The sequence below is a fragment of the Parasteatoda tepidariorum genome, chromosome 5, assembly GCF_043381705.1.
Source record: "Parasteatoda tepidariorum isolate YZ-2023 chromosome 5, CAS_Ptep_4.0, whole genome shotgun sequence".
Classification (NCBI taxonomy): Eukaryota; Metazoa; Arthropoda; class Arachnida; order Araneae; family Theridiidae; genus Parasteatoda; species Parasteatoda tepidariorum.
The window spans coordinates 85825632-85851425 of record NC_092208.1 but is presented as its reverse complement, the minus strand read 5'-3'; the positions used below and the strand labels follow the sequence as shown (position 1 = coordinate 85851425).

Genomic DNA, 25794 nt, shown 5'->3' with positions numbered 1-25794 from the left:
AGAGAGAGAGAGAGTTTGCTAAATCACAGGTGATAAAAAAAGAGAGTTAAAGAGGAAAATTGAAAGAACCACAGACCTGAAAAAAAATCTTCGTTCTTTCGAAGCGCTGGGAAAAATCCCTTTTTCCCTTTCATTTGAACAGAAGGAAAAAAATAATTTAGCGAAGTAGTTTAGGGGTATTAACTGCGAGGTAAATTTTGTTTTTAGTAATATTAGAGATAATGAATAATTCAGAAAAGAAAAGTGTATGCAGAAAATGAAGCCGTATACATAAGATTGGGCCAGAAAAAAAAATCAAATATTTTGAGATAACGTAAGTGTGGAAAAATTACGGATCGGGGAAACTAAACTTCTGTGAAAAGAACAATTAAATAAATCGAGCAGTGGTGGCTGAAGGAATAGATCATTCATCTCCCAATGAGGTGACATAAGTTCGAGTCCCAGCTGCGGCTGGTTGATACGAATTCTGCTCCTTGATCGCACTAACCACACTGCTGGTATAAAATATCCTGAGCGGCAGACGGATCAAAATCAATTTCTAAATCGTGCTATCCAGGCGAGGTTAGCGTGGTTTTCCTCTCCATGTAACGCACATGTGGGTTAGTTATAAAGTTAGATGGCTATGGAGCTGAACGATCATAGTCGTAGACTCAGAATATGTTTCAGTTATGATATTTAACTGTTCTCTAATTGTTCAAACAACGTACATAAATTTGCCAATTTACAAATTGCAGGGAATTTATTTCTGGCCTTACCATTTTTGAGAAGAATAGATTGTCATATAAACTAAACTGGGAATTAATCTTACATTTTCTAAATGAATAAATTTTATTTTGAATAAACTTTCAAAGTTGTAACTAAATTTCAGTTTGTTTTTAAAATGGCATTTATAAATTTACAGTTTAAATTTACATAAACATTTGTATTTTAAAATTGATATAGAAATAAATTTATTAATAAATTAGGAATATGTTTAATAGTTTAAAAAAGTTGTTTTGAATGTCTGTTTACTGTGTAAAATGAATGAGCGATTTTCCTATTAAATATGTGATTCATAATACGGACTCTTGTTTACGGCCCTAATCAAATGAGTTTTTTTAATTAAATTTTCACTTTGTTCTTATATTTATATCAAAGAAAGATAATATCAAATATATTAAAATGAAATTAATGTTTAAATAATAATAATTGTATAAATTCGATTGTAAAATTTTAAAAGTGAATTCGATGTAAAATATTAAGCTGGGTATTATAATGAAGATTATAATATTTATTAAAATAAATTGCTTACCTGTATATTTTTGGTACCATTTTTTATTATAAATTTTGCCCTGGAATTGATATCTTCGCATCTCCAACAAATTGTGTCGCCCTTATATTATCGATATATATTGCAGAGATCATTTTTGTAAAGCAAGAGATTACCATTTCTGGAAGATTTTATATATTTTAACTCAGACATTTTTGAAAATGGCTCAAAAACGGTGAACGATATATGTTAACGAGAGTATAATTGAACGATGGTAAGGGAAAATTGTTTTTCCCTTTCATGCCGTTTTCCTGGAAAAAGGATTTTGTCCCCTATATAAAATCCCTCTATGGAAATAGTACCCTCCCCCTACAAACGGACCCTCGGTACAGCAGGCGCGCATCATTAATTATCTTTTTGGTTAGAAATGGTTTAGGTGAAAAGGAGACACACAACTGCGTGAATCGCCTTTAGTAAAAATGGTCCTTAAATATTTTCGCGCTCTAGGGCTAAACAACAAATCACGACTGATATGTGAATTAGGGCACTATACCCCTCATTTTCGATCCTCATTGAGAGAGAATGAGAAACTTATTTGTGAAAAATATTTTCTCATGAAAAATTATACAAAACAATTTCATAAAATTAAACTATTTCAATATTTTAGGAAATTAGGTTCGGGAATTTCAAACATTTCCGATGCATGTAACAATTTTATTTATTGTTGATGATTTTTTCTGCTTCAATTCAACACATTTTTTTAATTCCTGTTTCTCATTGCCTTTTTACCAAACACAGAGCTTTGGCCCCTTAATAGCTGAAACATATTTATCTTAGGGAAAGCGTTCCTTGCTTCCTTTAATTGTTTATACATTATTTATTGCTTTGGGCTTATTTTCTCAATACAATATTTTATAGTATCGGTTGAGCACTGAGACAATTCTGTCTCTTATTTACAGTTCTAAATTGCCGCAAACAAATTGTTATCTCGACTTTCTATGATTACAGATACATTCACCTTTTAGAGACATTAAAAAAAACTGTGTTTGGCACTTTTTTTTTGGTCATTCTGTCTAGAGTCAATCTCCCGATCAGTCATTATAAAATTGTTCTCTTATTTATTTTTTCTACAGTTTTTCAATATAACATTTTAGATTTTTTTAATTCAGTTTTAAGGCTCTTTACTAAGAAACAATCTTTTATTTGATTTTATTACTAACAAGGGAAACTAGGGAAGTGTGACTCGCCAATTTTGAAATAAACTAGTGGGATGTATGCCTTCTTATGAGGAATAATTTTAGGGGGCAACATTCATTTCGGCCCACAGAAGCTCCTATGAGAGATAAAAAATAATTCAATATATAGAAAAGTCGGTATTTTATGCAGACTATTAGTTATTGTAATTATCTCATACTCCAATTAATTTGCATTTAATTGGTTAATTAATTTGCAAATTATTTAATTAATTAATTAGCAAACTGATGAACTAATAATCAATTATTAACTAATTATTAATTAATTAATTAATTCGCAATTACATACACCAATTAATCTAAAAAAAATTTTGAAATTTTTTTCTTTTTTTAAAATTTGATGCCAATTTTTTTAAAATTAACCTAATAGGTATTTCTGAAAAACAACAGATATATAAAATTTTCGAAATCAATTTTGACAATAAATATGCATTATAGTACGTGAAAGTACCACAAAATTAATGGGAGTATGAGATAATTACAATAACTAATAGTCTGCATTGAAATAATAAATTACCGATTTTTCTATATATTGAATTATTTTTTATCCCTCATAGAACCTTCATAGGCCGAAACGAATGTTGCCCCCTAAAAATATTCCTCATAAGGCATACATCCCACTAGTTTATTTCAAAATTGGCGAGTCACGCTTCCCTTCCCTTGCAAGTGTTTTAATAGAAACTAGGAGGCTTCGCCCCCTGCTCGCTAGCGCTCGCCAACCCCGAAACTGCTTTCGCAGTTCATTTCGGATTGATTCGCACTCCGATACTCGCTTTGCTCGCTCATTGGATACGTTCTTAACGTCTAGCTTTTGTATACTTTTTTGAACACTGAAGTTCCGAAAACTTTTCACTGTAGAAAATTCTAAGCCTGTGCATTTCAATATTAATTTAAAATTGAAAACAGTTCGCATATTTTTCTTAATCACACTATTCTAAATTTCAGTTGTTGAGAAAAGTAACTGTTATAGGATTTGTTTTAAAGTCTTTCCCACCAGAGGGCTAAAACCATGTGTTGTAAAACAACATACGCCGGATGTAAAGCATCGGCTTCGATGAAGATAATTTTGTGAGAATTTTTTTGGATAATTTGGCGAGAATTCTCCCGATTAGACATACGTGCTCTTGCGCGCCGAAGCCTATCTATTAAAACGTATTAACGTTTTATATAATATAGATTAGCCATATGATGCTCACTACGTGCTCTTGCGCGCCGAAGCGTATCAATTAAAAATGAAAACTGTTGCCAACGCGAGAAAATAAATATCATCGGTTTTATTGATACATACGTATTAGCGCTTTATATAATATAGATATTTTTTTAATGTGNTTGAGTTTAAATTAAATATTGTCATGTTTTTAGTGCATGAATCTGAATTGAACAACCTGATAATGCTCACTCTGGTTATTGTTATCTGGTTGCTCACTACGTGCTCTTGCGCGCCGAATCCAATCAATTAAAAATGAAAACTGTTGCCAGCGCGAGAAAAGAAATATCATCGGTTTTATTGATACATACATACATACGTACGCATTAGCGTTTTATATAATATAGATAGATAGATTATTTATTGTTTTTATTTTCCGTTTTACCGTCATTTGCAATAACTTTTATTCACATTTTATAAGTTAGACATTTCTTTTTCTTTATGTATAATGTGGCATCTTATTAGATATTGCACACTTCAGCCAAATTGAATCATTTGTAGGTAAACAACTATTTGTATAAATCAATGTATTTGCATTTGCATGTAATATTTGAACTGAATAACAAATTGATTTATTTAGTAAATTAGATTTCTTTGTACAAACATGATTTCATTTTAAGTTCCCAATTTTCGTACTTTTTTATATTTTTAGAATTATACTTTAAAATTTTTAAATTGCTAGTCGAAAATGTAAACATTAATTAAATTAAAAAGTAATTAAGTTATATTTCATTTAATACAAAAATGAAATAATTTAACTATTTTAATTGAATAATAAAACATAATGAAAGTAATTCGAAATAAATAATTCGGAATCTGTCCTCATTAATATTGTTTTAGTATAAATAAGTAAAATTAATTTATTTTTAATCAGTTAAAAATAAATTTATTTTTAATAAAATAATTTATTTTAGGGGTTCTGGCAAAGTTACTATCGATAAAAACAAATTTTGAAGTCATACAACGAAAGTAGTATACTTTCGTTGAGTGCTGAAACACGATATTTGGGCAGTTTCATGCAGTTAAAAAGTTGTCGTCATACCACTTTAAAATAATAAAACAATGGGTGAATCTGCACCTTTAAAAAGCAATTCATACTTCTCAGAATAAACTGAATCAGCTTCAAGCCAGGTAGGTGCTATTTTTTAAAAAAAAAAGGATTCAAATTTCTCCTGTTAAGCTCTTGTTTTTGCCTTATTTAAATAAGTAACATTCATTTATATTGCTATTAATTCCAAAAATACTCAATGGCAGAACCAGGTAAGTGATATTGAGTATTCTATGCCTGGTAGAACCAGGTTAGTGACTTAATGACAGGCTAGTCAATAAGCAACCCTTAAAAATCGTTCACTTGGTTGACATCTAACTTTAGAGTGAAGGTCGTTCGAAGTAACTGTACTAAAAAATTGAAAATTTTAAATAATAGCTTCCATACCATTAAGCGGATTGTGGATTCTTTTACGAATCCGCTATTAAAATATAAAAAGAAAAATATGACCCTTAAATGGCTACAACATATAAAGGAGTGGTAGTAAATTTAATGATTTGACATTTTATTATTAGTTTAATAAATTTATGCCCACCATTGCATATAAGCAGCTTAAATATCTATTAATGATACAGGAAAGATTTGAAATTAGGGCAAAATTAAACAAATTAAGTTTATCTTAAATTGCTTTTAGGCTACCATTTTAAATATTATGGGAAGCTAGAGCTTCAAGGTTGGCAACTGCATATTCTCCTTGATGAGACAGACATACTTTGCCCCTTTGTTGCTTGAAAATTAGTGGTTGCTAAAAATTGGTGTGCAATTAGAAGCAAATAGTTTTACATTTTTAGTGTTTTGTAATATTTTCGGACTGAGCGATGCCAGACTAGCAATACTGCGCTGTAAAAAGTTTTAAAAAAAGTGGAAAAAATATTTCAAATATTATCACAGAGATGCCGATCAGGAAGCGATTTTCCCATCCAGCGACATTTAACGACGCCCTCACTTGTTTGGGATTTTCTTAACTAAACTTCTTGACTTTTTTTAGTCCAAGTAACAAGTTTTAAAATAAATTAAAGCTTGCATCGTAATTGCGACAAGCTACTACCAAAAGAAGAAACTTCAATAAAGAGAGCAAGTCGTTAAAGCCCACTGGAATGTAAATTAGCAACCCAGAAGTCCAAGCTCCCTATGATATTAAAAGTGGTAACGAAAGAATAGTTAAGGCAAACTTAATTTGTTTAATGCTGTAAGCACCTAAGAACTTCATTGAATGGATATCATGTCTTATAAATTAGATTAAATTGCTCAGATATAGTTGGGGTCAAAATTTTTGAAATTAATGAATAAAAAGCAAAAGGGTAAAAATTTAACGTTACTTCAAATACACAAAAAACTCTCCCGTCAAATCAGGAAAAGTCAGATTGCATGATATCAGTTAAATATTCTTATTTATCTAGAGTTACAATATCTTAGATTCTACAAAAATGACAAAATAAAGAATGTTTAATAAATATTTTACTGAATTTAGAAACAACAATTATTTAATCGCATCATTTTTTTCACGCTGTCCAACATTTTTAGAATTTATCACTTTATTGTCGTCGACATTGGTAGAGTCTGTTGATTTGTTCAATATCTTTATGGTGAAGGCCTGATTTCTGGAACGGGTCAATCAATTCTGCACCATTCTTAGATTCCATGGTTTTTAAATCTCCAGGTTGCTTAGAGTAAGCGTAGTTTCCATACATCATAATGGAGTTATGGTTAAATGAAGAAAGAGAAGCTTCTAATTCAGAGGGAATCTTTGAAAAACTGTCTTCTTGTCCTGAGAAAAATTAAATTTATTAAATATTTTAATCATAAAAAATACTCTGAAATAAAATGGAGACTAATATCTTTCAATATTAAATCTTTGGTTTTGTTCAATCAATTAGAAAAAAAAACATAGAAGATTTAAATTTATTTTTAAAATGCATGATTTTAAGTGCATAAAATAAAGAAATTGGTTTTGGCGATTTCTGTTTTTAGCTTCTTTCTCTACTTTACATGCTTAAGTAGGATTTCAAAGACAAATTCTATTTAATTATTTGTTTCAAAAAGCAAAATAATAGTAATAAAATAATTTAAAGGTAAGCACTGTCGCAACGAACAGTCGTTGGTTAAGCGGATCATTGGAGGTTAAGGCTCCACAATTTCGAAAATTCCTTTATTTCCCAGACAAGTTGGTAGTAGAGATGAGTTCGGGCTCGTTTTTGTAGGATCGAGCCTGTCCCAGCTCGAAGAATTTTTATCCGAGCCCGAGATACATAGGATTACTTAGAGTCCGAGTCTCCGCCCGAGATATACGTTTAATAAAAGAAACATTTAACAGTCTCGCTATTAGGTCCATTTAAGGAAATTACTTATTAAACCTTTTTAATCACAATTAAAATTAATGCATTTTGCATTTTTTAATCATAATAATTGTTTTAAAAGTTTGTTTAAAGGTAGTAAAAAGGTTTATGAAAATTTCATTATGGGCCCGAGCCCGGCAGAAATTGAGCCAGAGTAAACGAGCCCGTCTCATCTGGTCCGCATCGATCCGAAACCGAGAAAGATACAAGCTGTTTCTTAGGAAAGAACCCCTCACAATGTCAAGACAGTTTGTTCTGATGCATGAATGGTCAATGCTTAAGCCAATGAATTTGTCAATGATATCATTGGTTTAGATTCATATGAGCATTTGAATATTTGATCTACTTTTTGCAATTTTGTCATATCTCCACAATCTAACTTGAATGGGAATCCAAGCGAACTTTTAAGACAGAGGGTGCGTTTCTTGTTTTTCAGTTACACCATCTGTGGCCAAGAATGCGACTTTAGTCACTCACACGTTTAACGGGAAGGACCCATTCATACTCCATTTTTTCATCAACAGATCGCAATTTTAACCTGAATCAGAGAAGATCACTCTCCAGTTCAGTACCCTCAAGTTATTTACTTGTTATAGGAACTTGGGGGATTTTGCGACTCTGACAGATTTAACGTGCACCGGCACCATTTGGTACACGGTGATTCCTCGGCCAGCGGGATTCGAACTCACGTTCTCACGAATGCGGGCCCAACGTCCTATCAACCTGGCTGTTCCGGCCTGAAAACTTTTACAGTTGCAAAATTTGCTAATTAAATAATTAACTAATAAAAGAGGTTTATGGAATTTAAATATTTTTTAAACATGAAAAAATAATTTACATCATGATAAATGACATAATTATCAATTTCAAAATACGAAGAAAAAAAACTAAATCCATTGATTAGTATCATCATAATAAAACTTATTTTTTAAATAACTAACCATAATAATATTCACAAAATTATACTGATTACATTAATTTTTATGAAATATTAAATGAAAATTACTTCTGTAAAATACCATATCTCGCGAATCTTACTTATCCAACAATTTAGTGAATAACAACACCAATTTAGTGAATCAAAATGTGTGATCCTTATATGAATCAAAAACTTTCCACAATTACAAAATAAAGTAGAAAACTTATAAAAAAAAAGTTAACGCAATTTAGCATAATTTGAAACATTTTTTAAGCATAAAAAAATTTACATCACGATAAATGACATAATTATGTATTTCAATATATGAAAAATTTGATTAAAACAATTTATCTATATCATCATAACAAAAATGATTTTTTTAAACTAATCATAACAATATTCGTGAAAATATTTGTATTGCACTAATTTTTTTGAAGTATTGAATAAATATTATTTCTTTAAGTTACCTTAGAGAAAAAAAATTTTATTGTTTGGATTTATCAATGATTGACACAATTGATTTCTAAATTAAAATGACATTTTCTTACCCCCCTTAAAAATTGACCTGTAAGTAAATACATATTTTTTTCTCTCTTTCATTAAATTATAATTTTATTATTACAAACCAAAGTTGTTCCGGTCGAGAAGTTTCTTCTAAAGTGGTAGCGAATTCGAGAAAAATAAAGAGGTTATCAGTTATTTGTATCTGACAATAACTTTTCTATTTAAGGAAAATACACGTAAGAGCACACACACAAAAAAAAACAACAAATGAAAAACGATTTTTTACGTTCCAACTAGCAACTAGCAGCTTTTTAGTAGCCTGAGAAACCTTAGCCAAACCTTATTAATTTTTCCTGGTCGTAATCACCGTGCAATAAATGCATCACACCCTATTTTTGTATTATAATTTCATTGTACGTTCAAGAGGAAACTAAATATAAACATTTTTAGTTGCCAAAGAAACCTGAGCTAGAATTTATTAATTGTTCCAGGTCGTAGCATAATCACGTAAATACCGTACCATAAATGCATCATACCCTATTTTTACATTATAATTTATGAGATTAATGAATCATTTAAATAATGCTCGAATTTAAGAAGTACCGCGTGTAATTTTCAGGAATTTTCATAACACTAGTCAATATAAGCTAATGCAGACACGCAGGCTAGGCCGCGCATGGTAATTTATTCGTCGACTATCTTGAAAAAGATAAAACTATCAATAGCGAATATTATATGGCATTGTTGGATCGACAGAGCTAGGAAATCAAGAAAAAACACCCTCACAAGTGAAGAAAAAAAAGTCCTGTTTCACCAAGACAATGCACCTTATTAGAATTCGGGGAAACAATGATTAAATTGAATGAATTACGCTTTGAATTACTTCCCCACGATACTCTCCAGATCTGATCCTAGCGACTACGGGATCTCCTAAAAAGATGCTCCAGGGAACGAAATATATATATATGAAAAGGTGGCAGTTATGGTGAGTGTTGTTGGGCCACGCAGATAGCAGTTGTAAGGCGAAAATATTTTATTAGCTTCACATAGTATATTCAAAACATTTTCTATCAAAAGCGGAGCTCAAATTCCCTCTCCGAAACTGTGTGCTTAAGTTTTTATCCTATCGGAAAAGTAACAAATGAATTTCCAGTTTTAGCATAATTAGTTTTAGCATAATTAAATTTAGGAAAAGTAACAAATGAATTTCCCTCTATTTTGTTATATTTTAGGGAAAAAGGGAAATCTTAGTAATTACAATTGGTTTGTTAAATAGGTCGTGTGATTCCCACAAAGGGTAAAGGGGAAAAATGTCTTAACTTTAAATTATGCATACTTGAGCCAAAAATAGATTTAAGAACTTTGTGGCTTTTAAAAAGTATGAGAAAGTGTTTCGAATGGAATAATTAATTAGGATAACATAAAAAGATTAATAGAAGCTTTCTATGCTATGTGTATATATATATATATATATATATATGTAAAATGATGCAGTCGGACCGAGCAGGGAAACAGACACAGGNATATATATACATACAAAATTCAAATCTGATTTTTCAGCTGACTATATTTCAAAAAATAAATACTTTTTTAAAAGAAAAGAAATAACTATAAGTTTTGGAAACTATATTATGACTCAAATTTTTATAAGTTCAAATTATTACCTTCTTCGATATTTTCGTTGTAGATGGTTAAGTAAGAGTCTCTGTCTGATCTCTGGTGTTCGTGGAGCATTCCAATTGTGTGACCAAGTTCATGTACAATAGTTCCAATGTACATGCATCCATCATCCAAGATAAGTTCTTGTTCACCAGAATTACGACCCACAACAGATTTACAGCTGCAATTCGTAAGAAACACATATTCAAAACAAACGTCTAACAGCGTAACGGAAGTAAGAAATAATAATTTTTGCTCTATATTTTAATCTACCGAAATTTATCTTAATTTTGGGAGAGGCATATTCTAATATGCTGCTCAGCTTCAGACAGATGGGTAGCAGGTGGTCTAGGAAATAAAGGCGGCATGTGCTTAATGCTGACCACCGTGCCAAAATCATGCCATTGGTCACGAAATTGTGGAGCCTTAACCACCATGAACCCCCTTAACCACAACTTGCAGTTGTGATATTGCTTTATTTTCATACTTAATTTTTTTTTATTTATTTCATTATTTTGTATACGTTAATGAATATATTATTAATATGTTACTATATTAATACGTTAATGAATTCTCTGAATCACAAATACAGCTTCTAAATATTACGTCTTTCATAGAAAAACATTTTCAGTAACAGTTAAAATTCAAGTAATTATATATATAACAGGGCAGTCTGCAAGGAAGAATAGTTCCGAGCATGGAGGAAATAATGCAAGCATGTCATTTAATTCATTATGAACATCATCTCTTAATAGATATATATAAGCAACAGTATTTCAGTTACTGCCCCAGAGGCATTCGCTAATTCACGAATCGTAACTGACCAAATATTGTTGCTTGGTTAAGCAGTTAATTTAGAGTGAAGAGGAAAACGGGGATACAATAGCAGAAGCAATGGACTCAGCACGAAGCGCGCGATTTGCTCCACACAGATGAATCGAAACTCATTAAAGGCCAAATGTTCCCACGAATTTTCATCAAAAAGTAATTCACTTATTTCATTTTTGAAATTTATCTTGGAGAATCAAGATATACGCTTTCTAGCGATCCATTTATTACACTAGACACAATTTTTGTTCTATTTTCTGTTGCGCAAGAATTTTGGAAGCGTCCATGATTTCAATTTTGCAATCGGCTTTTCTCTACAACCTGTAGTTTTTATGTAATTTAATAATATATTTCTAAGCATATTTTTTTTTAAAAATTCACAGGACTGAATGCTATGTTCTCCCACTTCTCTGATACGTAGGAAGTGGTTGTTGAAAAAAGGCATTATTGCGTTGCAGTTCATGAGGAGATATTTTAAGGTCAAATGTTTTTGGTATTAAGTGTTAGTTTCAAAAGAACAGACAATTGTATGTGTATATATATAAACCTAACAAGTGTATTATATTATTACATATTGTAAAATATTCATAATAATTGCTGATATATTTTATTTATAACAGTCGTTGAACAGCCGAGCCAATTTTGAATTTACAACTATCAATGTTCAACTCCGTAGCCTTGTTATTTTGAACCAGAAAACAAAGAAATTCCTGGATCAAGTATTGAGAGAAATTTGCCTTCCTGGATGATTTTCTGATGTTACTACCTCGCTTTTACGTTACATGGAGGGGAAAACCTTCCACGGGCTTCCACTTGTCGGCAAGGGGACTCTTACCCATGATCCGTCAACCACTGAAGATATTTTATGTCAGCACCGTGGTCGGAGCAAATCGGGTGTAGAATTCGTATCCACCAACCATCGCTGGGATTCAAACCCCTTTCGAGCTTTCTACGTCCAGAGTCGCTGCGATTCTTCCTTTTTTTAATTTTATTTTAAAACCGTCGTTGAACAGCCGACCCTATTTTGAGTTTGCAACTATTAATGTTCAATTCCACAGATGTGTTATTTTGAACCCAATCCAGAAGACAAAGAAACTCCTGGATCAAGTATTTTATATTTTATTTTATAACCGTCGTTGAAAAGCCGACCCAATTTCATGGGTTTACGACTACTTATGTTCAACTCCGTAGCCTTGTAATTTTGAACCCAATCCAGAAGACAAGGGAACTCCTGGATCCAGTATTGAGAGAAATTCGCCTTTGTGGAGGACTTTTTGATGGAGCTAACCCACATCTGCGTTGCATTGAGAGGAAGATCACGAGAATCTTCTACGGTTAGCCTGACGAAAAGGGAACTCTAACCCAGGATTCGTCTACCACTGAGGATATTTCACATCAGCACTGCACTGTGGTCGGTGCAAGTCGGATGCGGAATTCGTATCGACTGGGATTTGAACCCGGTTCACCTCATTGGAAGGCGAACGCTCTATCCCCCGAGCCATCGCGGCGACACATGGAGAGGGAAACCACGAAAATCTTTCGCTGTTCGCCTGACAGCAAGGGGACTCTAACGCATTATACATCCACTACAGAGGATATTTTTGTGTCAGTAGTGTAATCGGTACGAACCGAGGCGGTATTTGCATCGACCAACCATCGTTGGAATTCGAACCCGTCTTACCTCATTGAGGGGCGAGCGCTTTATTCCCTAAGGCACCACGGCTCAGAACCAAGCGTTTATTTATAAGTAATAAAATTTTTTTATAAAAGCTTTATTATGAGTTCGAGCCTAGCCGTAAACTTTTTCCAGTAAATGAGGTCGGGCCCGAGCTCGGACTGAGCCCACCTCATCTCTAGTAGACAGCCAGAACTGATAAAGGATGGTTCGATCAAGTTACTCAGCACAAATATTGCACTAAAATGTAGACATTAATCAGACACGAAGCACACTTATTGTTGGCTTATACTCATTAATAATATTGATATAATCGCTTTCGGGACAACTTATAGAACATAATCACTGAGTTCCATTTACCTGTTGCCCCTTCGAATTCTGACGTAGTCACTTTCGGATGTTCTTGGTACAAACCTAACACAGGTATGTTGATGGAATTGGTTCATAGCTCTCTCAATAAGTCCACGTTGTTCATCTAAAAGGAATTCATTTTAATTCGTATGTTATAGTAAAATAACAAAAAGAAAAACTTATAAATAATGATAATGTTAAATTTTAAAACTTAGAAATTATGATACATTTAGAAGCTTAGAAATGAGGATAATGATAAATTTAAAAACTTAGAAATTATGATAATAATAAATTTAAGAAATGGGAATAATGATAAATTTAGAAACTTAGAAATAATAATAAATTTAAAAACTTAGCAATAATGATAACATAAAAAATAACGCTTATCCTTTTAAGACCGGATGTAATTAGAAAGTACTTATTTTTCTCCCATGAAAAAGCTCGAAACGTAAAAAAAGTGGTGAGAGCTATTTTGTTACTAGGATAAATATAAGAATTAAGAGATAATCCATGCCCACTAGAATACATTCATAATTTTAAAATTTGTGTTTGCGTTTGTAATGAATATTTTAAAAATTAACCACTTTTCTCACATTGGCACAATTGTGCCGGTTCGGTCGTAAGGCGTTAAGAAGTTTTGTTAGTTTTAACTGCCCTTTATTTTAAAATCGCAATATTTTCTAACGTCGGTTTTTTTTAATGTAGCAATGTTGTGAAAAGTGCTATTTTTAAAAAAAAGAGTGGTAAATAAATGTCGTTGAAAATAAGAGAAAATTTCCTTTTGTTAACTACCAATCAAGTATGAATGTAATCAAAATTCTGCGATTATATATATAAAATTCGAGGTTTTATATCAGAAATAAATTTCGAAGAAAAGGCGTGGTTTGTTTCCTCAATTTAAAAACTAATGATGAAATAATTTAAATACTAGTGTTTTAGACCCATGAAATGACTCGGTCTAAAATTATTTGATTGCACATTTTCTTAACTTAAAGTGGTTGTTAAAAATAGAAATATCTAAATTTTGCTATGATGTATTTAAAGAAATATTTTTTTACGGCGGTAGCAAATTAAATTTTAAAAAGCAAATATCGACTTTATTGTCTCTTACTTTAATAAAAATTAGCATTATAACTTTAGAACTAGACATATATTTAAAACTTATAACTTACAAAGAGATTCGTCAATTTCATATGGTACTAAAGCTGCTCCGGGATATCCTGGCCAACGGTACCTAGTATCTCCCATACCCTGTGAAATAAAGACTCCAAATTAATAAATTTTAAAAATTATCAATGAAGGTTTAATTTAGCTGTGTAATTTAAACACCCGAAAAAATGAAAAAATTACTACAGTACAGAACCCGTTATCCGGAAATCAGAAAACCGGAAAACCAAAAAACCGGAACAAAATTCGATAAATTTTCCCAACATTTTTTAAAAAAAATGTTTTTTTCCTCATAAGATTTTAGGAGTTTTCTTTCTTTTTTGAAAGATTTTTTACCTTACCATCATTTTGGAAATAATCATTAGTGTATCGTTTTTTCTTCTTTTTAAGATTATTTCCAAATATTATTTTTTTTTAATTGGGTTTAACAATAAAAAAAAACGGCTTTTTATAGCGATTCAGAAAACCGGAAAAATCAGTTATCCGGAATAGCGATGGTCCCGATCCTTCCGGATAATCGGTTCCCTACTGTANCTAGTCACTTTTTAAAGTAAAGGCACGTTGGTCTTTTTTCTACAACTTACTGAAGTTCAGATTTTAAATAGTTAATGATTCAAAATTAGAATGGGGTTTTGAAAAATATTTCTTATTATAAAATCCCATTTAAAGCCGAGACAATATTGATCTTGTTTTAGAGGATAATTAAAGGAGACAGAAAGTATACTGTAAGTAATTATGTTCCTAAAATTAGCGAAAATTTATGGCCTTCAAGTTTTAAAGTTAATTACCCTTTTATAGGCAAATGAAGTAATTTATAATTGATTTATATTTTCGTGAATATTCCATAAATTTTCAATATTTTTTGGAGGATAATGCGAACTATTTAGGTGCATTGAATCTGAAAACTGAAACTATGTATATAGAACTGAGACTATGTATAGATATAATATATTATATATGCTACAGCGAATGACCAAGATAAAAAAGAATGTCGATTTTCACCGGTGATTGTCAAGAATTGCATAATCGCTTCGGTGAATGTCTGAAATATGTGTTATATCCGATGTGACATTAATTTATTCGTTGATATTATATTTATCCTATATTTTAATATCTGCTGAGGATAGATTAAGAGAAACATCAGTGTTCGGAGTACCGTCTAAATGCATACTGGGCAGTGGCACTTGACCTTAAAAAACATTGATGTAGGGCATACCGGGCAAATGTTTATTGGGCAAAGGCACTTAACTTGACCAGACCGGAAAGCCTATATGAACCGAAACGGAAACGAGCAAAAACTGGTGCGAAAGGCATTTCATTTTAGCATTTTTTTTTTCGAGAAGCATTATATTTCTGTAACTACCAAGATTTTTTTTTTACAATTATAGCATGCATATAAAACTGCTTCTCTCCCGTGTAACAGTAGATATTGTTGAATAGTTTATTCATATTTATTTTTGCTTTTTTCTTATTCCCATCTTATTTCAATGAGCAAAAAAATGCGACATACATTTTTTTTTAATAAATTATTTAAAAAAAATAAAAACACATCATTTTTTTTATTAGAAATGCAAGGAAAACAAGAATGTAAAATATACAGGAATGCCACAGTCGACTAAAAATGTAAAAAGTAGTGATTAATAAAAAAGCAAAAATCTTTTTAGAAAGATTAGAATTAGCGAATTTTTGTAGCATATATCTCTCAGTTGACTACTGCAAATTATTCATACTTTCGGTTTAAATATCAATAATTTGCAATGTATGTCATGGTTGTAGTTACGCGGTCAATTAAAGAGCTAAATTACATAAACAAAAAATGAATTGATTTTTTACCACTTCTTAAATTTTTAGACGCGTGTGGCAACCTTGAATAGGCAAGATTCCCAGTTGAGCATCTTCTAAGAGTAAACAAAACAGTTGGTAATCGGTCGAAAATAAAATTAACAAGGTCAATTTTATAAATAAAAACATTTTTTATGAGTTCTGGTTTCACTGTACTAGAAATGTCGATACGATCACAACAGCAAAATAATATTTAAAAATATTTAACTTACGCCATTGCTGAACCCCTTTGGAAGTATCATATCATTTTCTGAATACAGAGCCCTGTAGGCCTCTCCTGTTAAACAATAAATAAAATAAAATGAATATAAAAAAATAAATATGAATATAAATAAAATAAATGTAAATAAAATAAACGTAAATAAATTAGAATCTAGCATATTTGTGACCAATAAAGCTGATAATAAAAATACATGACCACAATTGAAAATAACAACATTTTTAAAAACATTTATTTTTATTTAAAAACAACTTATACTCATTTTTCAGATAAAAATGCTAAAAAAAGGCACAAAAAAGCACACATAAATTTTGAAAATAAATCTTAATGAAATTGTTGTCACTGAAATTTTCCTAAAAGCACCTTTATGAGTTAATGACAAAATACAGTTAAGCCCGGATTTTCTGAATCTTTTTCATTCGAGTATTTTTGCTAACCGTGTCCTGTGAGATCTGTCAGCCGAAGTTGTTCTTTTTTTGTTTTCTCTTTTGCACGAACATTTATTTTCTTTTTCATTTATATGTTGTCACAATTCAATTTCACAATGATCTATTTTTTCTATTTTCATTCATTTTACCAGAGTGTCTCAGGCGAAAAATCTCTTTTAGTGGATTTGTTAATTACCGTTTCCTCTTAAAAACTTATTTCGATTCCTGAATATCAGATTCAAGGGAAANCTTCTTAAATTTTTAGACGCGTGTGGCAACCTTGAATAGGCAAGATTCCCAGTTGAGCATCTTCTAAGAGTAAACAAAACAGTTGGTAATCGGTCGAAAATAAAATTAACAAGGTCAATTTTATAATTAAAAACATTTTTTATGAGTTCTGGTTTCACTGTACTAGAAATGTTGATACGATCACAACAGCAAAATAATATTTAAAAATATTTAACTTACGCCATTGCTGAACCCCTTTGGAAGTATCATATCATTTTCTGAATACAGAGCCCTGTAGGCCTCTCCTGTTAAACAATAAATAAATAAATAAAATAAAATGAATATAAAAAAATAAATATGAATATAAATAAAATAAATATAAATAAAATAAATATAAATAAAATAAATTTAAATAAATTAGAATCTAGCATATTTGTGACCAATAAAGCTGATAATAAAAATATATGTCCACAATTGAAAATAACAGCAATTTTAAAAACATTTATTTTTTATTTAAAAACAACTTATACTCATTTTTCAGATAAAAACGTTAGAAAAAGGTACGGAAAAGCACACATAAATTTTAAAAATAAATCTTAATAAAATTATTGCCACTGAAATTTTCCTAAAAGCACCTTTATGAGTTAATGACAAAATACAGTTCAGCCCGCATTATCCGAATCTTTTTCATTCGAGTATTTCTGCTAACCGTGTCCTGTGAGATCTGTTAGCCGAAGTTGTTCTTTTTTGTTTTCTCTTTTGCACAAAATTTATTTTCTTTTTCGCTTATATGTTGTCACAATTCAATTTCACAATGATCTATTTTTTCTATTTTCATTCATGGGCATTGCATTTTACCAGAGTGCGTCTCTAGCAAAATATCTCTTTTAGTGGATTTGTTGATTATCATTTCCTCTTAAAAACTTATTTCTATTCGTGAATATCAGATTCAAGGAAAAATCTGTATCTTAAACAGTAGTTCAATCAAATATCTTTGAAAGATCAACGAAAACTTAAAATGAAAGTCACGAAACATTTTGTTACACGTCGACATTCAGTCTACGCTACTGAGATCTGAACGAAGTCATTATTTCAAGGAATTCTGAGCGTTCTGTGGTTCATCAAAATATTTATAGTAGTTTACAGTGAAACCTCTCGTTAGCGACCACTCTCTGTCCCACAGTAAAATGGTTGTTAATGGTGGTTAGGTTGTTCTTAGGGGTTACCTCTATTGACTTGAAAATTTTATCGAAGGTATATAATTTTTCGTAATTGATTTTAATTTTAGTCAATGTCATTTTTTTTAGTGCGGATATACCACTTGTCTTGGCTTCATGAAACCGGATCGATGAATAAAATTAGGGTCAATAAAAATGAACCCTAATTACATGTTAAAACAAATTTATCAAGTATGAATGAATAAATAAATAATAATATTTTTTTTTGTGATGTGGAAAATTCGGCTTTCCAAATTTTCAACGTTAATTTCCTAACGGTGATTATTGAAGTCCCATAAGAGGGATTTCTTCTTTGAGTTAATCGCAAAAGTTTAATTGGTTGCACTGTAACTTTAATTGAGTCAAATCAAGGTGCGAAAGGATAATTGCTAGCAGAGCATAAACTGAGATGTAAAATCTCAGGTTCAGATATTTTAATTCGAAATTGAAAATTAATGAAGTTAAATTTCCATCTTATTTTAAATTTAAAATTGGCACTACTTTTATAAATTTTTAAGCATAGTGAGAACTCTGATAAACAATTTTATCTTATTCTCTGTGGATTGCAGAAAATGTTATATCAATTTCAAATCACCAATGCTTAGTTTTATGTTGAATCAATAATACAATGTGGTTCCTATATACAGGGATGCCACAGTCTACTAAAAAATCAAAATTTTATTAAAAGAAATAAAAATTGGCTTTTTGTTATAGAAATTTTTCTTAGTTAACTATATTGAAAGATAGTGCAAAGATTATGAATATTGTTGAGCTCTTGGTGTTTGGCGCGAAGCGCCACTTACTGATTCATCGTAATCTAAAAGACATAAACTGAGAAGACATATAAATATATATATATNTGTATATATATATATATATATATATATAGAAAAAAACAAGCCATAAAATGAGATAAGTAGGGTTGGAGAGAACTCTATTGTCAAAAATTAAGATATCAGGCGCAATAAAATAAAGCTGAAATAATTTATTTCTGTTTTAAATAAGAATAATTTGATAAATAAGTTATTATAGTAGTTACGATTAAAAAATTAAAGCGATAATAAATAAATAAAAGTGAAATGACTTTCTACCACTTTTACATTTTTAGAAGCTTGTGGCATCCCAGCACCCGCTAGAATTCTACAAAATGTTAGAGAGAGAACTTTAAAGAAACTTTTTTTTTCGATAGAGAACCTTGAACTAAAACTTGCAGATTTTGACAACTTTTTAAAACACTCAAAACGAAATAACCGTTAAAAAGTCTTGATTCATAAGCATCTGTAAAAAATTAATAACTGCATACCTGCCAACTTGCACGGTCTTTGAAAAAGATTTCACGAAATGAAATCAAACCACAATTAAGTTTAGAAGAATTTTCGAAAACAAAATTATTAAGACATCTATAAGTACATATAATTAGCAAACAAACAGGTATTATCTGCATACTTTTTTAAAATTATTAATTCGTTGTATCAGTTTAAAAAAAAATTTTTTTGACACTTTAATCTTCAAGATTTAATACACCTAACCACTAAGAAAATAATTTCTCAATGGCCGTGCAAATTTATAGCTATGTAACTGCCATCAATTTTGTTATAAAGAAGCTGAAAAATTAGCTTTACTGTCAAAAAGAAATTACTTCCTATTTGCTACCTTTTTATCTATATATATTTACTTAGAGAAAAGAAAATATTCAGCTACAAACATAAAAATATAAAAAAAATTGACATTAATGATACTACCACTTTTTAATTTTTCTCTTTAAAGTGGCTCCGGAATTATTTAGCGTCGGGTAAAAGTCCTATAAATCGAATTTACTAAACGAAGAATCATACATTAAAACATAAACTTCGCTACCACAAGAAAATATTTATATAGAGTTATGGTTACGTAAGCAAGGTCTACACATAAATTTTCGTTTTATTTTCCCAACAATTTTATTCCTTTTGTGTGAAATTTTCGTTTGGCACAAAATTTTAAATTTATTCCTCATGAATTCTAAATCATTTATCAATAAATTAAAAAGATCAAGAGCTATGAAGAACAAAATTTACCCATATCCTCTGATGATTGTGGTCCATGATATTTTATCTGCAACGGTATTCTGAGGCTTGGCGGCGCAAGGGGTTCTTCTGAAACCGGACCTCTTTCAAGTAAATAAGCCAGAGACAAGCAGAATTGCCACAGCATGATTGATTACTAAGGAGTCAAACAAGTAAATGCCAGGAAAGAAAATTCGACATTTTGTTTTAAATACAAGTTTATCTTTTATTTTTGCTTAAGGCATTAAAAACTGTGGATATTAATATTAAAAAATGCTTTCTCCTCAGCACTCTTAAAGATCTTATCTCATAGATTATTGTGGAAATCACACAGTTGCTTCATTATCGTTTACTCAATGTCTCAAGTTATGCTTGGTTCAGCGTTACTAGTCTAAAACTATGTAACTAAACCTAATTCTTTTTTCATGTTTAGTCTAGACGTTCTACATTATGTTCTAGTAAACTTCGTTTCATTTGGAAATCCTGATCAAGTAGGGAATATATCCAGATTTTATCACTTTTCGGTTTACTTCTGAATTAGGTCTATAATAATTATCAAAGGACGTAAAAACAATACTATTATATAAAAATTAGTTAAGACTAAATAATCACGTTCTAGTAAACTTCGTTTCATTTGAAAATCCTAAGCAAGCAGGGAATATATCCAAATTTTATCACTTTTCGGTTTACTTCTGAATAAGGTCTCTAATGCTTCCAAGTTTGTCAAACGATCGTAGAATTACACTGCAGATGGCTGTTCAAGAAGACGTTAAATGTAAACATTTTTTATAAACCCAAAAAATGCTCGGTAGCCCAGAAAAGCACATAAGATTATACATTATGTATTGATTTACATATTATTTTATTTTAGGACTTTTGAACCCTTATTTATTAAAAACCAGGGCTTATGATAAAACGAAAAAGAAAAAATATTGGTAGTAACATCACTTTATTTATAGTTTTTTTTATATGAGGAGTAAAATAAAGTTACTGTTCTTAATCGGAGCTGCCAACTACTACGCATTTTGGACAATAAAATACAGACAATAAAATGGCAAAAAATCAAAAACTAAAAAGCTTTCAGTATCTTTGATAATTATGCCAACATTTTAAAAGCCTTATCACGAGAGAGGTAGTCTTATTATTTTTCTAACAACTTATTATTTTTCTGACAACTACGACTTATTATTTTTCTGACAACTACAACTTATTATTTTTCTGACTTACTTATTATTTTTAAAAAGCAAGACTTATTATTGCAACAAACTTTCATTTGAAAATCAACTTATTATTTTTCTGAATACAACTTATTATTTTTCTGAATTTTTTCCCTTTTTCTTTCATCCTTGCTGCGAGGGCTAAATGTATATTTAAAACAAGACAGAACGGAAAAGAACAAGAGCTGTTAAGATCATTTCATTTCAGTTCACTTTCGGGTAAAGTAAAATATCCGCGACTTAACCCGTTTTGTCCCGAATTTATATATTGAAATGATACAAAAGTGGTTTTGTAGAAAAAGTGGTATAATATATTATCGAAATTAATTGGTTTTTCTACTGTTAGGGCATTCAAAAAGTCTTTGATAGGTCAAAAAGTACTTTCTCCTTATAATTCTAGATCTAATCAGAAATAACTAAATCATTCTGGTATCTGAGAATCTTTTAATTCACACAGATAAATAAAAATGCTGAAAAAAGTTTCCCACCACAATGAATGTCTTTGAAAAAAGGAACTGTCCTAAATATATGACGCTGGGCGTTAACCGGTTAATGTGAAATATCCTTTTTGTAATTTCCTTTAGTAAAGTGAAATATTTTTACTGTTTAATAATTACAAGGCTGCCAACTTTTTACTCTTTTTGTAAAAATTTGTTCTAGTGGTAGTTATGTTTCTTGTTTTAATGCATTATTTTTTATTCATTTACACTTATTTTCCATGCCCTTGCATCAGAAAGGTTCTGGGTTCGAATCCCGGGCAAGGCATGGATGTTCTTTCCTTTTCTGTATTATCTGTCCTTATTGTAGGAGCGACGTTGGCCACCTAATAGGGTGCCCCTGAAAGAGTGGCCAACAAATCTGCCCTTAGATGTCTGTATGATGCCCAGGTTGGTCATTCTAAATGGTGGGCACTGGAAGAAAAAAAACCCACTTATTTTCCACACCACAAAGTATAAATGATTTAAAAGTTCGTATGCAATGCCACTTTGTTTCACCTTCTTCGTGGTAAAGCTATTAAAATGTTGAAAAAATTGCCAAAATTTTTGAAAGCTTTGGTTTTTAAATGTTTACCACTCAATGAAATATTTAGTAAAAAGCGTTGTAGTTGGCAGGCCTGCAATTATAATATGCATATTATATACCTGCTAACTTTTACGCATTTGGTGTAAAATTTTATTTCTATACTTAAAGTGGTAGTAAAATGTATGCTTTTACACATATTCCTTGCATTTATAAATTTAATATATTATCTTTTTGACCATTACTATTTTTAAAAAAATTAAGCATATATATTAATATGTAATAATGTGGTTATCCACATGAAAGGTTCTTCAAAATGCAGCAGATGTTTCTGTCTGAAATTGTAATTCAAATTCAATTTTACTACCACTGGGGAAAGTCATCCTCTAAAGGATTAAAAGCAGAGATGCCAACTTGTGCCGGACAGCAAATATATATTTTAAAGTGGTAGTTTATCAATTGTGATTCTCGGTTTAAAAAATTAAATTTAGTAGATTTTCATCCACCACTATTTCTAAATAATTCGTAGGCTTATGTAATGCTAACCTTTAAAATAGCAAGCTAGAATAGTCAAATGCTTGAAAATTACTCTGTAGTTATTTACCGTTTTCGTAATTATTTTGGCGTGTTCGGAGCTGTTGGCATCTCTGACAAAGTAAATTTTGCAAATATTTGCTATATTGGCTTGCTGTTTAGGAGGGTTTTAACATATATAGTGATGAATTATATAAGCCTACGAAATATTTATAAATAGTGGTGGATAAAAATCTACTGAATTTAATTTATTAAACCAAGAATCACAATTGATAATCTACCACTTTAAAATATAAATTTGCTGTCCGGAGCAAGTTTAAAAGTTTGCAGGTACAGAGATGCCAACTTGTTCCGGACAGCAAATAAATATTTTCGAGTTGCTTATTAATGTGTGATTCTTGATTTAATAAATTCAATTTTCAGTTGGTTTTCATCCACCACTATATCTAAATAAATAATTCGAAAGCTTATATAATTCGCTTCTTTGTAATACAAAAGCCATGCTACACCGTTTACAAAAAAAGATAAATTAGTCAAATAATTGCAAATTTTAGTTTGTAGTTGTTTACCGTTTTTTAAATTATTATCGCGCGTCTGAAGCAGTTGGCATCTCTGCAGGTATGTCATTATAATTTTAACGGGGTTGACGCAAAATTCAAAAATCTGTTAAAAGTGATCAAAATTAGCAATTTTTTCTAGTTTAACTTTTTCAGGGTACTATTGTAAGTTATTATTTTCTTTCTTTCTTTCTTTAAAACAAATTGGGTGCCTGGGCCGCGCAGCGGCCTCTAACCCATACATCATGAAATAATTTACAGTGTATTAAAACATTTTGTGTTATGCTACATTATGGTGGCAGTAAGATATTATAAAGAATACTTTTCCATTATATTGGAATAATTTGTAATGTATATCGTGGTGGTAGTTACGATTGAATAATGAAATAAATTAAGAAAAAAAATTAAGTTTCTACCACATCTTATATTTTTACTCGCCCGTGGCTTTCCTGCTATGAAAAGAACGGGACTATTTGTCTTTGTTATCTGTGATTAAGTAAATAGTAAGGAACAGTTTATGATTAAAATCAACTAAGGATTTATTATCTCCCCCCCCCGAAAGCCAGCTACAAATTAATTGGTTTTATAATCAATTTTTCTTTCATCTATCTTACTTTCAGCCTGTTTGCTTTTTACAAGTTATCACTTTTTCATTTACCTACTGTTAGATGCATCGAAAATGTGAAATCAGAATGCAAGTATCGCAATCTCGAAATTAGCCTTTCAATTCTTAATTATTTCATATTTTTTCCACTTTGGTTCTTGTTTTATAACAAGAATAAGCCTTATAATTGAAATATAAAGCTGAATCTTTCTGATTTGTTGATTTTTATTATTATTATCTTTTTTAATTTTGTAGCATATTTCATAATAACCCCTCTAATTATTTGCTTATTTTAATTACTTCATTTTTTATATTTATATTTTTTTCCTTCATATTTTGGTTTATTTTATAAGCCTATTAATTACAATATAAAATAGAATCTTCATTTATTTGTTCATTTTAATTTTATAATGATAGTTATATTTTTCATCTTTTTTTCCACATTTGTTTTTTTTAATTTTTTCCCCCTTTTTGGCCTGTTTTATAATAAGCCTACTAATTACAATATTACTGATTATTATACTATTACTGATTCTTCATTTTTTTACTTATTCTTTTTGCTTCATTTCTTTCATATTTATTTTTTAACTTTTGGTGTTCCAACTTTAGTGTTCCAGCAGCAGATGCGCTGCTAAACAATCATCTGATTTATTGAAACACGGTAGCAAACATGAATATGCAGGGACCGCGCTAAAGACTTCAAATTACTAGCCTGCAAGTAATACAAGTAATAAGTCTTAGCCAAAAGCAAAGCTTAACAAATTTTCATGATTAGTTTTTCTCATAGAAAACTTTAAGACAAAATACAAATTACTATAAATTGAATTATTTTAAAAAAACAACGTGTCTATGAACAATGAATGGGAGAGAGGACAAAAAATGTAAATGTTTTAATGTTTTTGAAGAAAATAAAGAATAATAGGTTTGAGTTTAATTTTTGATAACTTCTTAGACTCCTCTAAGCTTAAACTTGAGTGGGGAGGGCAGTAATATAAAGATAAACCTGAAGCAATATTTGGTTTTTTTATGTATTTCGACTGTATTTTGAATGTATACATTTCATTTTAAATAAAACATTTTATTCTTTAAGTCTTTCATTTTTTTAAAAAAAGAATTTTTTATGTTTCGTTTATATTTTACTGTCGCAATTTTAATTATTCTGAAAAGGTATGAGTTGGGATAAGAAATATGATACTCTTCAAGTGAGTACAGGTTGCATTAAAGAGCTTAACATTGAGAAAGTAACGAAGAGAACCATCCTGTCAGCTGCACATAGACTTTTTGACCCCTTGGGTATGATCTGTCCTGTAATGTTGATCCCAAAATTGCTTTTTCAGAGCATTTGGAAGTTGAAACTGAATTGGGATGATGATGTTGATGAAAACATCAGAAGAGAATTTTTGAAATGGATTGAAGGTGTACTGTACATTGAGAAAATTAATATTCCAAGGTATTTTGGACTAAGTGGAGCCAAGAAGTCTTCCATTCATTTCTTTTGCGATGCAAGTAAATTGGCCTATGCTGTGGTTGTTTACATTAGAGTGGAGTCTGAGAATAATGTACGAGTTCAATTACTACAGGCGAGAAGTAGAGTAGCCCCTACAGGAAAAGGAGAAATTACCATAGCACGACTTGAACTTCTGGCAGCAACCATTGCATCTCGTCTTTCAACTTCAATTTTGTCTGAGG

The 25794-nt window shown here is 30.5% G+C and overlaps 2 protein-coding genes across 3 annotated transcripts in view; one reads left to right on the top strand and one right to left on the bottom strand.

The window, feature by feature from the left end:
- Positions 1-6197: 6197 nt before the first annotated feature.
- Positions 6198-20642, bottom strand: LOC107457270 (astacin-like metalloprotease toxin 5). Of its 2 annotated transcripts, none has more exons than XM_071180715.1 (6): positions 20186-20642; positions 16251-16315; positions 14202-14280; positions 13039-13153; positions 10181-10356; positions 6198-6525 (listed from the first exon to the last, which is right to left on the bottom strand). In XM_071180715.1, the coding sequence occupies exons 1-6, from the start codon at positions 20319-20321 to the stop codon at positions 6293-6295; spliced, it is 804 nt and encodes a 267-aa protein (XP_071036816.1). In that variant the 5' UTR covers positions 20322-20642; the 3' UTR covers positions 6198-6292. The 2 variants fall into 2 exon arrangements, with proteins under 2 accessions (XP_071036816.1, XP_042903535.1); XM_043047601.2 differs by lacking the exon at positions 16251-16315 and adding an exon at positions 17155-17219 and having other exon boundaries at positions 20186-20379.
- A 4632-nt stretch (positions 20643-25274) lies between these two features.
- LOC122270406 (uncharacterized) overlaps positions 25275-25794 on the top strand; it is a 2484-nt gene continuing 1964 nt past the window's right edge. Inside the window, exon 1 of the mRNA XM_043047605.1 lies at positions 25275-25767. Within this exon, the coding sequence (XP_042903539.1) occupies positions 25275-25767 (493 nt within the window). The remainder of the gene's footprint in view (positions 25768-25794) is intronic.